Genomic DNA, 12831 nt, shown 5'->3' on the forward strand with positions numbered 1-12831 from the left:
GCCAAACACATTACTGAGCATTGGGGTAGATAGAAGATAGTTGGGTTGGGCACAGTCCCTGTCCCACATGGGGTTCACAGTCTAAGTAGTAATTCTGTGGCATAAAATAATGTGGATACTTGTTTGTGACTGTTATTATAGAACCTGAGTTAACCCTCTATGGAGTGAGGCAACCAACTCCACAGAGAAATGCCCCTCTAGATTTAAGTGGGAGGGAAGGAAAGAGAACATCAGTCATCCTCAAATGTAGGACATGAACGTGATGATAAATTCCTCGATGAGGAGCTCCCCCATTGGGACCATGAAAGGACCTGGATGGGGATGAGCTGATGCACCCTGTATGGGATTCCATCTTGAATGCAACCAAAACTATTCAGCTTACATGGCGCAGCTCCTTCGTGGTAATTTTACTTAATATGTGAGTCCCATGTGGGGCAGGAAACTGTATCTGACCTGATTAACTCATATCTACCCCAGTGCTTTGAACAGTGCTTGCCACATAATAAGTGCTTAACAAATACCATTAAAAACCCCCCCAAAAACCCCAACTCTAGTAACCACCTTGGGAGGGAGCGAATTGGTTGACAGCATAGACTTCTGCCTCACAGGCAATGATCCCTATAGACTGTAAGTGCTACGTGGGCAGGGATTATGTCTTTTTATTGTTGTAGTGTACTCTCCCAAGTGCTTAGTACAGTGTTCTGCCCACAGTAAGCACTCAATAAATACGATTGAATGAATTCCCTGCTGGAAGTTAGCATCCACTTAGTTCAAATAAAGAGGAAAGGGAAGGAAAGTTGTTTTCTCTTTAGCTGTTCCCAAGGTTGGATGCTTTTCCACAACCTTGGGAGTACAGTGCTCTGCACACTGTAAGTGCTCAATAAATACGATTGAATGAATGAATGAACCTTGGCATCTTAGATGGAATCAATCACTCAGTGGTTTCTATTGAGCTCCTATTGTGTGCAAAGCACTGTACTAAGCACTTGGAAGAGTGCAATATAACAGAGGTGGTAAACAGATTTCAGATGGAAGATTGGTTCCATTCTTATTTAACATTATGGGAGTCAGTGTGCTAGAAGATTACAAAGACTTAGCCCTACTATTCCAAGTGTAACTAAACTAGAAATCTTACATTGTCAAATAAAGTCAAATATTAAATCCCTTTCCAAAATAATAGGTCATGTTCAGTCATCAACATCCATATTATTGGTTTTGTCATTCAGCTGTAAGAGGAAGAGTGAGGGGGGAAATATAGCTTTTGGATGGGTTTTGAAGTTTTTCACACATATATCTTGTTTACAAGTAGCCTTGGTCAGTTGATTTGTCCAGGGAATATTTAGTGGTCAACTGGTACTTGATAGCAGGAGTATAACTAGTATGTTCTTTGGCATTTTCAGAGCTGTTTTATAGTGAAAGGACAATCAGTATGGATATTTGCAGGTCATTCTAATGCAGCTGATGTAAATTTGTTATGCTTGGGTGTTTGACTGGCAAAGTCAGCCACTTAATCTATAAATAATGGTTTTTATCAAAGTTTCCTGTTGCAATCCTTGTTCTTCTTCCTGGCTTGACCATGAACCCAATGTGGGACAGGAACTGTCCAACCTGATGATCTTGTATCCATCCCAGTGCTTAGTTCAGGGCTCAGCATATAGTAAGTGCTTAACAAATACCACAATTATTATCATTATGACTAGAATTTCAACCTATAAATATGCGCTATAAGTCTCTCAAACTGCCTTTGTTCTCATGTGTTCAAATTCCTTAAGTTTTTATTTCCATTAATTCATTCATTCAATTGTATTTATTGAGTGCTTACTGTGTGCAAAGCACTATACTAAGCACTTGGGAGAGTATTCCATAATGATGCACTGTGTGGTATTTGTGTTCTGGGTATAGGGGGCTGTTGTAGGATCACCACGGTCAGAGAAGTTGTACTAATAAGGCTAGAATAGTAGCATACCAAATCTTTATTATGTGGAAACTGACTCACACAATAGGTATTCATTGCTCAGTATTTATGGCAAATTTCGTATGGGAGAAAACAACAAGCCCTTTTGTATTAGAATAAGCAAAGACACAGTGTTTAGCCCGAGGAAGCAGTTGGGTCTACAACTGAGCAAATAATTAAAAATCAGGAACTCCTGAGTTCTCATTCTGATGCCAAACCTGTTGGAAGGCATTAGTGGAAATTATTCAGCTTGGTTTAGAAAGGTTTGGCCAGACATCTTAAATGCTGGAAAATAGCCAAGCCGTTGGATATTTTCTGTTGCATGTACCTGGAGACTGATGATGTATGTCAAGTTGAAATGTGATCATCATCAGTGGTATGTATTGAGCATCTACTGGGTGCAGAGCACTGTACTAAACACTTAAGGGAGTTCAATACAACAGAGTTGTGAGACACATTTCCTGCCCACAACAACCTTACTAACTTTGCTGTGGTTTGTGGGACAGATTCTAGAAGTCAAACAATGCGGGTTAGTGGAAAGAGCACAGGCTTGTGAATCAGAGGAACTGGGTTGTAATCCCAGCTCTACCACCTGCCTGACGTGTGACCTTGGACAAGTCACTTAACTTCTTGATGCCTCAGTTACCACATCGGTAAAATGGGGGTTAAGACCGTGAGCCCCATATGGTACAGGGACTGTATCCAACCAGATTATCTTGTATCTACCCTGGTGCTTGGCACATAGTAAGTGCTTAAATGCATTATTATTATTATCTATAATTTACTTCAATGTCTGTCTCCCCAAAGACCGTAAGATTCCTGTGGCAGCAATCGTGCCTACCAACTCTATTGTATGGTACGTTCCCCAGACACTTAGTATAGTGCTCTGCACACAATAAGTGCTCAACAATTACTATTGATTGACTGTTTTCAGGAAGTCCCTCATTTTTTGTCTCTTGGAGTTGCATAAAATGTGTGCGGTTGAGTGTGTATGTGTGTGCCAAAATGTATATGCATATATCCTCCTCAGGCCTTTGTGCTTACACTTGCCATCCAAACAACAGCAATGATACAATTTGAAAGACAGAACAGTGTGTGGTTTGAGATTATTCACTGATGGCATTTTCATTCTTTCGTCTTCATCAGCGTCAATCCAGTAGGAACTGGTTATCCCTTCTGACCGGCCTTAGGTAGTTTCCATGAAGTAAAATTCATGTCCTGGGGCAAGGTTATTACTACTACCATTAATGTTTATTAAATGCTAACAATTGGTAAGGCTTTTGTGCTAAGCACCAGGGTAAATAGAAGAATATAAATTAAACCCTAGTCTCTGGACCACAAGGTATTTACCCTCTGATCGGGGTTGGAGACAGACATTTAGACCAATAAGGAGAGAGTCCAGACACTTTGAAACATGGCAAAATTCACATAGCTCAAATAGCAGTAAACCACGGAACTGAACAATGCCCGAAAGGGGCAGCTTTTAGGCACCTCATCACTCAAATCACAATATAATCATTGAGAGACCCAGTATGCCAGACTTTGTGAAGATGGCTTCTATCTGCCTTCTGCCCTATGTGGTCAGCCTGTGCACGAGACTGACCCCTGCAATCAGTCCCCTGAGCCCCCAGTGCCATGGAAGCTAAGGCCATAAAATAAGGACAAAAATTAAATTAAAAATTAATTATGGCATTTGTTAAGCGCTTGCTATGTGCTGGGAACTGTACTAAGCGCTGGGGTAGATACGAGCAAATCGGTTTGGATACAGTTTCTGCCCATGTGGGGCTCACAGTCTCAATCCCCATTTTACAGATAAGGTAACTGAGGCCCAGAGAAGTGAAGTGACTGGCCTAAAGCCACACAGCAGAAAGGTGGAGGAGCTGGGATTAGAACCCAGACCCGTGCTCTATCCACTACACCATGCCGCTTCCCAATAATTATGGTACTCGTTAAGTGGTTACTGTGTGCCGGGCAGTGTACTAAGGTGTTCAAAGGCATCTGTCTCATGGCACCAAGTGATTGATTAGGTGAAGCGGAGCTCCTCTCTCTCTACAAACTTTCCATGACGTAAAGCAAATGGTCTAGAGTGCTCCACATCTTTACTCCTGGTTAACACAATTTGTCTTTAAAAATCTTTTTCAGATCTCAAGCAGTGGAAGACACTCTGTGCGTATCACAGGCCTCAGTTCGATTGATTTCCGGGCTGGCTTTTTCAGAAAAGCAACTTTAGACTTCAAAAGAATGGCCAATAGACCAGTTCAAGGTTGGTGTATTCTTGTTACTTTTTTCAAAAAACCGTAACAGATGAGAGTCAAGAGATAGTAGCTCCTTGAGGGCAGGGACACATCTATTTACTCCATTTTATCCTTTCAAGCACTTAGTACAGTATTGTGCACACCATAGGTGCTCAATTAATGCCATTGATTGAGTAGTTTGTGTAATGACATCCTTGCCAATGTTATTTTGAATTAAAAAATAATCATTGATACCTGCTATTTATCTTGGGTACCTCAGTCCTTTTCCTCTTCTCCTGAATCCTTTGTGTTCTAATGTCCTATTCATCCTGTGGCCCCTCATGTTCCATCATGATTAATTCTTGCATGAAAATACATATTATTGTACAGTTGCACTGTCTAGAAGAAAAAAGCAATAGATTTTTTTCTAAACCACTAAAGCATTTTCACACTGCTGTGCTGTTTTCTTTGTGGTGTGATTTGAAATGAAGGGAAGCCAGCTTTAGCTTGTCGATCTACAGAAATAGCAGGGACTGTACTAAGCTCTTGGAACAGTACAGTATAACAATATAACAGACACATTCCTTGTCCACAATGAGTTTACAGTCTATTATGTCAAGCTCCTCTATTTACAGTGTAAATGAATCAATCAGTGGTATTTATCGGGTGTTTACTATGGGCAGAGCTTCCCCAAGTTTTAAGTAGAGTGCATTGCACCTAGTGGGAGTTCAGTCAGTACTATTACTTCTACAACTAACAGTCAGTGGAGCTTAAATGACCCTTCATCGGAATTAATTACCATTTTTCAGGAATCCCTACCTACGTGCTTCTGAATACAACAGGAATTTATCCTCCTGCCAGAGTAGACCGCCTAGAGCTGTTGAGTATCTCCGGCAGCTCTCTAAAAACCATCCCTGTGAAATATTACCCTGAACGAAAACCCTATGGCATATGGAACATTTCTGACTTTATTCCTCCGGATGAAGCCTTCTTTCTGAAAGTTACAGGTTACGATAAGGATGATTATCTCTTTCAGAGAGTGTCAAGTGTGTCCTTCTCCAATATCGTGCCGGGTAAGACTCCTCTTCTTTTTAAATTCCTGGATGTCGGTGAGATCATGTTGAAAAGTCATGAATGGGAAAAAGCGGAATTGCGGATTTGAATTATTGCTACGATATTGCTATTTTAGAGGTCACACACTCAGTTAATTATTTACAAAATGAGGTAGCCTCAAGGCTCCCCTTGGTTGTCTAGCGAATGTTGCTCACTAGAGACGAACAATGAAAGTAGTTCTTTAGAGACTGCAGACTGGACCCCTAACTGATAAATGCTTTCCGTCACGGCCCCCAAATGCCAGCTCCGTTGCTAGGCAATTTCTGTGTCTTTTATACATTCCAAGGTATGACAGTTATTAGCCCATTTTAGAATAACCTGAGCCAACTTCTGGGGTTAGGGGCATGGGATTTTTCTTGTCCTTCCTGTGCAAAGTTGGTGGGCTTCTAATCTTTCCAACTCCTTCCCTATTGTTCCTCTGGTTTCTCAGCTGGAGAGTCTGAAAGGGAAAAGGGGTAGAGGTGGGAACACTTAGATTATGTCTGTTTTCCTAGGTTCAGGAGTCATGATAACCACTCTAGGGCCTTCACAAGGAAAGATTCAACAAGATCTTGTTTGTGTAATGTCAGATTGTAGAAAGGAATTTTCTGGAGGAAAATTAATCTCTTGACCCAAATCTAGACACTTAACCTGGGCGTCAAGACAGACATAGGGCAGATGGCCTAGCCAAACAAGGCTCTTTGGAGCCAGGTATTATTTGCTGGGTTTTAAAGCCCATGCCACATTTGCCCATGACAGCAATTTTCCAGCCTCCAACCTCTCCTCAAATCTGCTTTCACCAAGGCAGGGTGGAGAGAAAGAAGAAGAGAACAAAGGAAGAACAGGGAAGGGGTAAGGCAATTTGAAGAACCTAGGAATTCTGGCAGCCAGATGAAGGGGGAAAAGTCGATGTGCCAGAACCCCGGGCAGAAACTCTCAATCACGCAGACTCCATGCTAATGAACGTTCAAAGATGTAATCTTGCAAGAGGAAAAAAAAACCCTCTGACCTCAGCCTACAATTTGCCATTTCCCAAAGTACTGACGGCTAATGAGAGTTCATTAGGGCTAAGACTCTAGTGGATTCTGCATTTTATTTTAAATATACATTTTTTTTTTTTGCTTTCTGAATCAGTCTGTGAGGGAAAAGAGAAAAAGGGAAAGCTGCCATTATTATGTGAACTTCTGTGTTTTTCCCAATAAGATGCTGACATGCATTTGCAGTATGCATTCTTACTTTGAGTGATGCAAAGAGTTTACTGTACTTGCTCTGTATTGCTAGCTGTCTCAGTCTCTACTTGACTACTTTTCTGGTCCCCAAATCAACCACAGATGATTGCATGGAGAGATCAAGTGCCCCAGTAGAATTAAATCCAGCGAGTGTTTCTTCTTTTTTTTTTCTTATGATATTCATTAAGCGCTTACTATGTGCTAGGCACTGTACTAAGCACTGGGGTAGATACAGGCTAATCAAGTTGGATAGAGTCCATGTCCCACTGAGTTTCACAGTCTTTATCCCCATTTTGCAGGTGAGGTAACTGTCCTTCTGACTCCCAGGGCAGTCTCTACACATTAGGTCACGCTTGTGAGTGCAAATGGATTGAAATGGAAGCTTTCTGTGACCGAGAGATTAGCACATTGCCAGAATCAGAATGCTGTACTAACACCCTTTTGTATTTTTCTAGATGCTCCCAGAGTTACAATGCTCAAGAAAACCCCAGGATACTACCTGCAGCCGGGCTATATCCCTTGCTCTGTAGAGAGTCTCCTGCCCTTTACTTTGCGGTTTGTCAGAAATGGGGCCTCCCTGGGAGTGGACCAATACTTCAAGTATGTAACGATTGCAATCCCCAATGTGAAGTACAATATCTTTAAGGGCAGTGAATGTGAACAATGCGTCAGTTTCACCTGGGCAATATTCCTCCTGTGGTGCTCCATTGTAGTATTGTGATGAGGGAAGTCTCCTGCTGAGACTTGAGGGCCAGAAACCAGAGTGGAGGAATTGAGGAAAGCGGCTGTACAGTTCATTCATTCATTCATTCAATTGTATTTATTGAGCACAGGAGGAGCCTGCAAAAGAGACTGAGAATGAACGGCCGTAGAGATAAGAGGAGAACCAGGAGAGTGCCACTTGGCTTCTCTTTTCCTTGTTGGTTATGTTCCCGCTGAGGCATGGAATGCCATGGGTTACTAGGCAGGCAGGCAGGACTGCAGCAAAGCACTCGCCAAGGTCTTTTATGCATGGAACTTTTTATGGCCAAAGTGATCGTAGCGGAGCGCGAATGCTTTGCCATAGCACACTGACCTGGCAGGTGGTTTCCGTGCTTGTTGACGTGGTCTTTGCCTCCCATTTTCGCCACCTATTTTTTGGAATTAGTGCTGGGCCAGTCCACTTCTTGGATTACCTTTGGTGGTCCTTTGGTCATGAGCTTTCACTAATAATAATAATAATAATTGTGGTATTTGTTAGGCGCTTACTGTGTGCCAGGCATGGTACTAAGCGCTGGGGTAGATGCAAGTAAATAGGGTTAGACACAGTCCCTGTCCCACGTGGGGTTCACAGTCTTCATCCCCATTTTCCAGAGGAAGGAACTGAGGCTCAGAGAAGTGAAGTGACTTGCCCAAGGTCACACAGCAGACACGTGGTGGAGTCAAAATTAGGACCCAGGTCCGTGCTCTCTCCACTAGACCACAGGGCTTTTCTACTAGTGATGGCACAGACAAAGCTGGGACTAGAACCTAAGTTTTCGGATTCCCCCAGAACCACTGGAACAAAAGCAAGGCCACATATGGGGATTCACTGGGGAAGCAGTTTTGCCGAAACATTGGTCAGTAATCACTGGAACACATATGGTTGCTATTGCATATGAAACTGGCAAAAGTGTGGACTGGAGGGAATTGTAGGAATTCTTTTTTTTGTGAATGGAGAGGTTAGACATCGGTGCTGAGACTACTGAATACAAAAGAATTATTCTTTCATTCTCATAAAAAGAGCAGTAAAGCCCTATGGAGCGTGGCCTCAGTTGTGGTTTTTGCCTTCTGCCTGCAAAATATAGGTTTCTGAGTTGAAGCAATAATGTACACTGAGGTTATTGGCAGTAATCCAAGTGGCTGGACTCGAGACCTGTAAAATTTTGATAGGGAAAATGAGCCCAGATGGGAAAATTAAATACTTAAAAATTAAGAAAAATTGTGACTTCTTCAAATGATATCCCCTTCCCCCCCTTCATAAAGAACAGACCATCTCAAAATGAACAGGAAGAATAATTTGAATGTAACTATATATTATTAATTGAATAATAGAATAAATAAATTCCACAAAGCCACTGTTGGCAGCCTTACATTATACAACTCCTTTTTATGAGCTGACTTTTAAGTAAAGAGACATGGCAGGAACATGCTTTACCAATTCAGTAAAATTTTCCATATTTTAAGGATCAAACTGCATAATTTCCTCATTGCCTTTTCATAAAGTGTGTCTTGGTGATTTAGTTGCACATTTAATGATCAAGCAACATAGCTAAGAGATGAAGTCAAATAATACGACCTCATTTATATAGCACCTTCCTTTAGACAAGCTCAAAGTGCTTTATGGGAATTAACTAATTGCGCCACAGTCCTGCTAGGTACATGGCAAATACCTCAGCCCCTTTATAGGTGTAAGACTGAGAGGGATTATAATTGCTAGGTAAAATGGCTTTACATCTGGATGAGAGACACCAGACCTGGATAATATAGCTGACTGCCAATGGCTGGTACTTATACAGGCTTTCAGAAAGTTCCTCTCTGGTTGGTTGCCCTGATCCTTTGGACACTATTTCCCAAGGCCAGACTTGTGAAGATCCTGTACAGTGTTTTCTCCTTGGTCAGTGAGTGAAGGTTCTACTTAAAGATGATGATTACATTCTGATGGAGGCAGCCAAAGTCATTTGAAGTCATCAGTAGTATCGTTTATTCAGTAGTATTTACTGAATGACCATGGAGTGCAGAGAGAGCTCTGAACTAGGTGTTTGGGAGTGTTCAATGGAAGTAAGACATGGTTTCTGCCCTTGAGGAGCTTCCCATCAACTGTATCAGCGAGTATCAGTCTTGGCTATCTTGTTCTCGGCCAACCTTTTGGTGCTGATGATACCCCCCCAACAGTCTGCAGTCTCACGTCACGGGAGCACGGACACCCAGAGCCTTAGCTGACGAGGGGCGCGATGGGCTGTCGATCCAATTTGTCAGAGGTTCGTCCGGTTTCAGGGGGTGAGTTTGAGACTGAGCTGGGGTTCCAGTTGGCTGTGGTAGAGCCACTTCTGGAGGCTCTCTGGATATTCAGTCCACTGTTTGATGGGGTCGAGTTGAGCCCAGGGCTTAGTTTGTCCTGGAAGAGGTCCCAGGGCTACCAATTGTATTTGTATCTTTGATTCACCCCACCCTCAGCCCCACAGCACTTATGTATGGAGAAGCAGTATGGCAAATATGGCATATATATTTTATTTTGTTAGTATGTTTGGTTTTGTTCTCTGTCTCCCCCTTTTAGACTGTGAGCCCACTGTTGGGTAGGGACTGTCTCCATATGTTGCCAACGTGTACTTCCCAAGCGTTTAGTACAGTGCTCTGCACACAGTAAGCGCTCAATAAATACGATTGATGATGATGATGATAGTGTGTAAAGCCCAGGCCTGGGAGTCAGAAGGACCTGGGCTCTAAAACCAGCTCTGCCACTTGTCTGCTGGGTGACCTTGGGCAAGTCACTTCACTTCCCTGGGCCTTAGTTACACGGGAGCCCCGCGCAGGGCACAGACTGTGTCCATCCTGATTAGCTTGTGTCTACCCCAGGACTTAGAACAGTGCTTGACACATAGTAAGTACTTAACAAATGCCATTATTATTATTATTATATCCATAATGTGTTTTAAGGTTTTTCTCCCCCTAGACTGTGAACTCTTTATGGCCAGAAAACTTGTCTACCAACTCTGTGTTTTCCCAAGTGCTTAGTACAGTGCTCTGCACACAGTAAGCGCTTGGTAAATATGATTGATTGGTGGATCCGAGAGATGGAATAGGACCGCTGTTTGGTGTCTGGAAGGAGCTAAGAGACATATTCCCCCTGGAATCCTTCTGGTTCCAGGGCTAGAGGTATTTGAGGCTATGGCACAGATTCTGGAGCTCTGCCCACAAATCCCTAATAGTAGTAATTACGACATTCATTAGATGCTGTGTACTAAATCCTGGATAATATACAAGTTTCTGATATCAGACATAGTTTCTGCACCATACAAGGCTCACAGTCTAGCTTCTCTCTATTTTCAGATGCAGAAACTGAGGCCCAGAAAGGTTGTATGACTTGTCCAAGGTTACACAATAGACCAGTGGCTGTGCAGACCCACAAACCCTAGCCCCTGGACTACCCACTGAGCCACAGATGTCAGCCCCGCTTGGGGCATCTTAGCCCAAACCATTCATTCATTCAATTCATTCAATCGCATTTACTGAGCGCCTACTGTGTGCAGAGCACTGTACTAAGCGCTTGGGAAGTACAAGTTGGCAACATATAGAGACGGTCCCTACCCAACAGTGGGCTCACAGTCTAGAAGACCAGGATTGACAATGATCTGAAACGCTCAGAGGAGAGACTCTCTCGGTTTTGGGGGACTTTGTGTGTTGACAGTCCACCCCTCTCCCCACCTTCAAAACCCCTCTAAAAATTCCGTCTCCTCCAAGAGGCTCCCTTAGGCTAAACCTTTTCTTTCCCTTTTCCGCCCTCCCCTCGGCCTCAACTGTGCACTTGGCTGTTTACCCCTTAAGCACTTTGATACTGCAGTCCCCCAGTACTCCTGTAAAATTTTTATCCTCTACTATTTCGCCTACCCCTAATCCATTTTAATGCCTATCTCTCCCTTTAGCCTGTAAGCTCCTTTTGGGTAGGGATCACTCCTACAGCTCTGTCATATTGTACTGTTGCCAGCATTTAGTAACCAGTCAGTCAATTGTATGTTTTGAGCTCTTACGCTGTGCAGAGCCTAAGCGCTTGGGAGAGACCAATATAACAGACACATTCCTGTTCTGTACACAGTAAGGACTCAATACCATTGATTGATTCATTGATTAATCAGTGGCTCCCTGGTTCCAGATACCAGGTTGAGTTGGCCCCCTGTTTGATTGCAGGGGGTTTGGCTAGAGCTGGCTTGACCTTTGACAGATGGCAAGTCCCCTGCTTCCAAGCATGATACTCTCGAGGTTGGAATATGCTGTACGGTAAACTAATATGTGTCTAATATGCTGTACCAGTATCTTGGTTTTGCAGCACTACAAAACCAAGACACATTGTACTCCCAAAACACTTAGTCTTGCTCTGCACACAGGGGATGCTTAATTAGTATCGATTGACTGAAGAAGGAAACCATATTTCTAAAGGATCCATGGACCATGGTTACTTCTGAGATAATCAGGTCTCACATGGGGCCCACAGTCTAGGTGGGAGAGAGAACAGGTTGTGAATCCCCATTTTGCAGGTGAGGGAATTGAGGCACAGAGAAGTGAAGTGACTTTCTCAAGGTCACAAGGCAGACAGCTGATGGAGCAGTATTAGAACCTAGGTCCTCTGATTCCCAGGTCCGTGCTCTTTCCACTAGGCCATGCTGCTTCTCTACAAGACGTGGAATTTATGTCAAAGGCTAAATTCTCATGCAGTGAAACATTTGTATTTCTAATAGCGATTCCAGATGAGCACATGGTTTGAAGTGTGCAAACAATTTGGGGGAGGGGTAGGTACAAGGTGAGAGGAAAAAATGACCTAATGGAATCTTTTCCAAATGTTGTACATGTACTTATCTCTAATTTCCAGAAGACAGTTGTACAGAACAAGTAAATATTCCTAATTGTGAAGGTTAAATGCGCAGCTGTTTCAAGAAATGTTCGGTAATTCGATTGAATTGTCTTCATTATTTTCATAACATGTTCCTGAAAGTTACACTTTCTAATTGCATGTCAGGGAAGCAGTGTGGCTCAGTGGAAAGAGCCCGGGCTTGGGAGTCAGAGGTCATGGGTTCTAATCCCGGCTCCACCGCTTGTCAGCTGTGTGACTTTGGGAAAGTCACTTAACTTCTCTGTGCCTCAGTTACCTCATCTCTAAAATGGGGATTAAGACTGTGAGCCCCAGTGGGACAACCTGATCACCTTGTATCCTCCCCAGTGCTTAGAACAGTGCTTTGCACATAGTAAGTGCTTAACAAATGCCATTATTATTATTATGAATCAAATCCACAGAAGGGCCCTCCCCATCGAATTGGCCTATGAAGTTTTTATTAACTTTTATTAGAACTATATAAGCATGTCTTTCTTGGCTGTGTAAGCTTTTTATGAAATAGTAGCCTTGCTGCTGTTCCATTTGGGCTCTGTTTCCAGTTATTGGGTTTCTAATTTGTTTTGCAGAGAGTCTGGTAGTATGAACTGGGAGATTGACAAAGTTACTTTGTCTGATGAGGGTAACTATGAATGCATTGCGATTAGCAGCGCTGGAACTGGACGTGCAGAGACTTTTTTTGATGTGTCAGGTCAGTACCAC

At 42.9% G+C, this 12831-nt stretch overlaps 1 protein-coding gene across 1 annotated transcript in view; it reads left to right on the forward strand.

Moving 5' to 3' along the window:
• HMCN1 (hemicentin 1) overlaps positions 1-12831 on the forward strand; it is a 296199-nt gene that overhangs the window by 97350 nt on the left and 186018 nt on the right. The window contains exons 7-10 of the mRNA XM_038757640.1: positions 4097-4217; positions 4998-5261; positions 6965-7109; positions 12699-12820. Of these exons, the coding sequence (XP_038613568.1) occupies positions 4097-4217; positions 4998-5261; positions 6965-7109; positions 12699-12820 (652 nt within the window). The remainder of the gene's footprint in view (positions 1-4096; positions 4218-4997; positions 5262-6964; positions 7110-12698; positions 12821-12831) is intronic.

Source organism: Tachyglossus aculeatus, chromosome 16 (assembly GCF_015852505.1).
Source record: "Tachyglossus aculeatus isolate mTacAcu1 chromosome 16, mTacAcu1.pri, whole genome shotgun sequence".
Taxonomy (NCBI): Eukaryota; Metazoa; Chordata; class Mammalia; order Monotremata; family Tachyglossidae; genus Tachyglossus; species Tachyglossus aculeatus.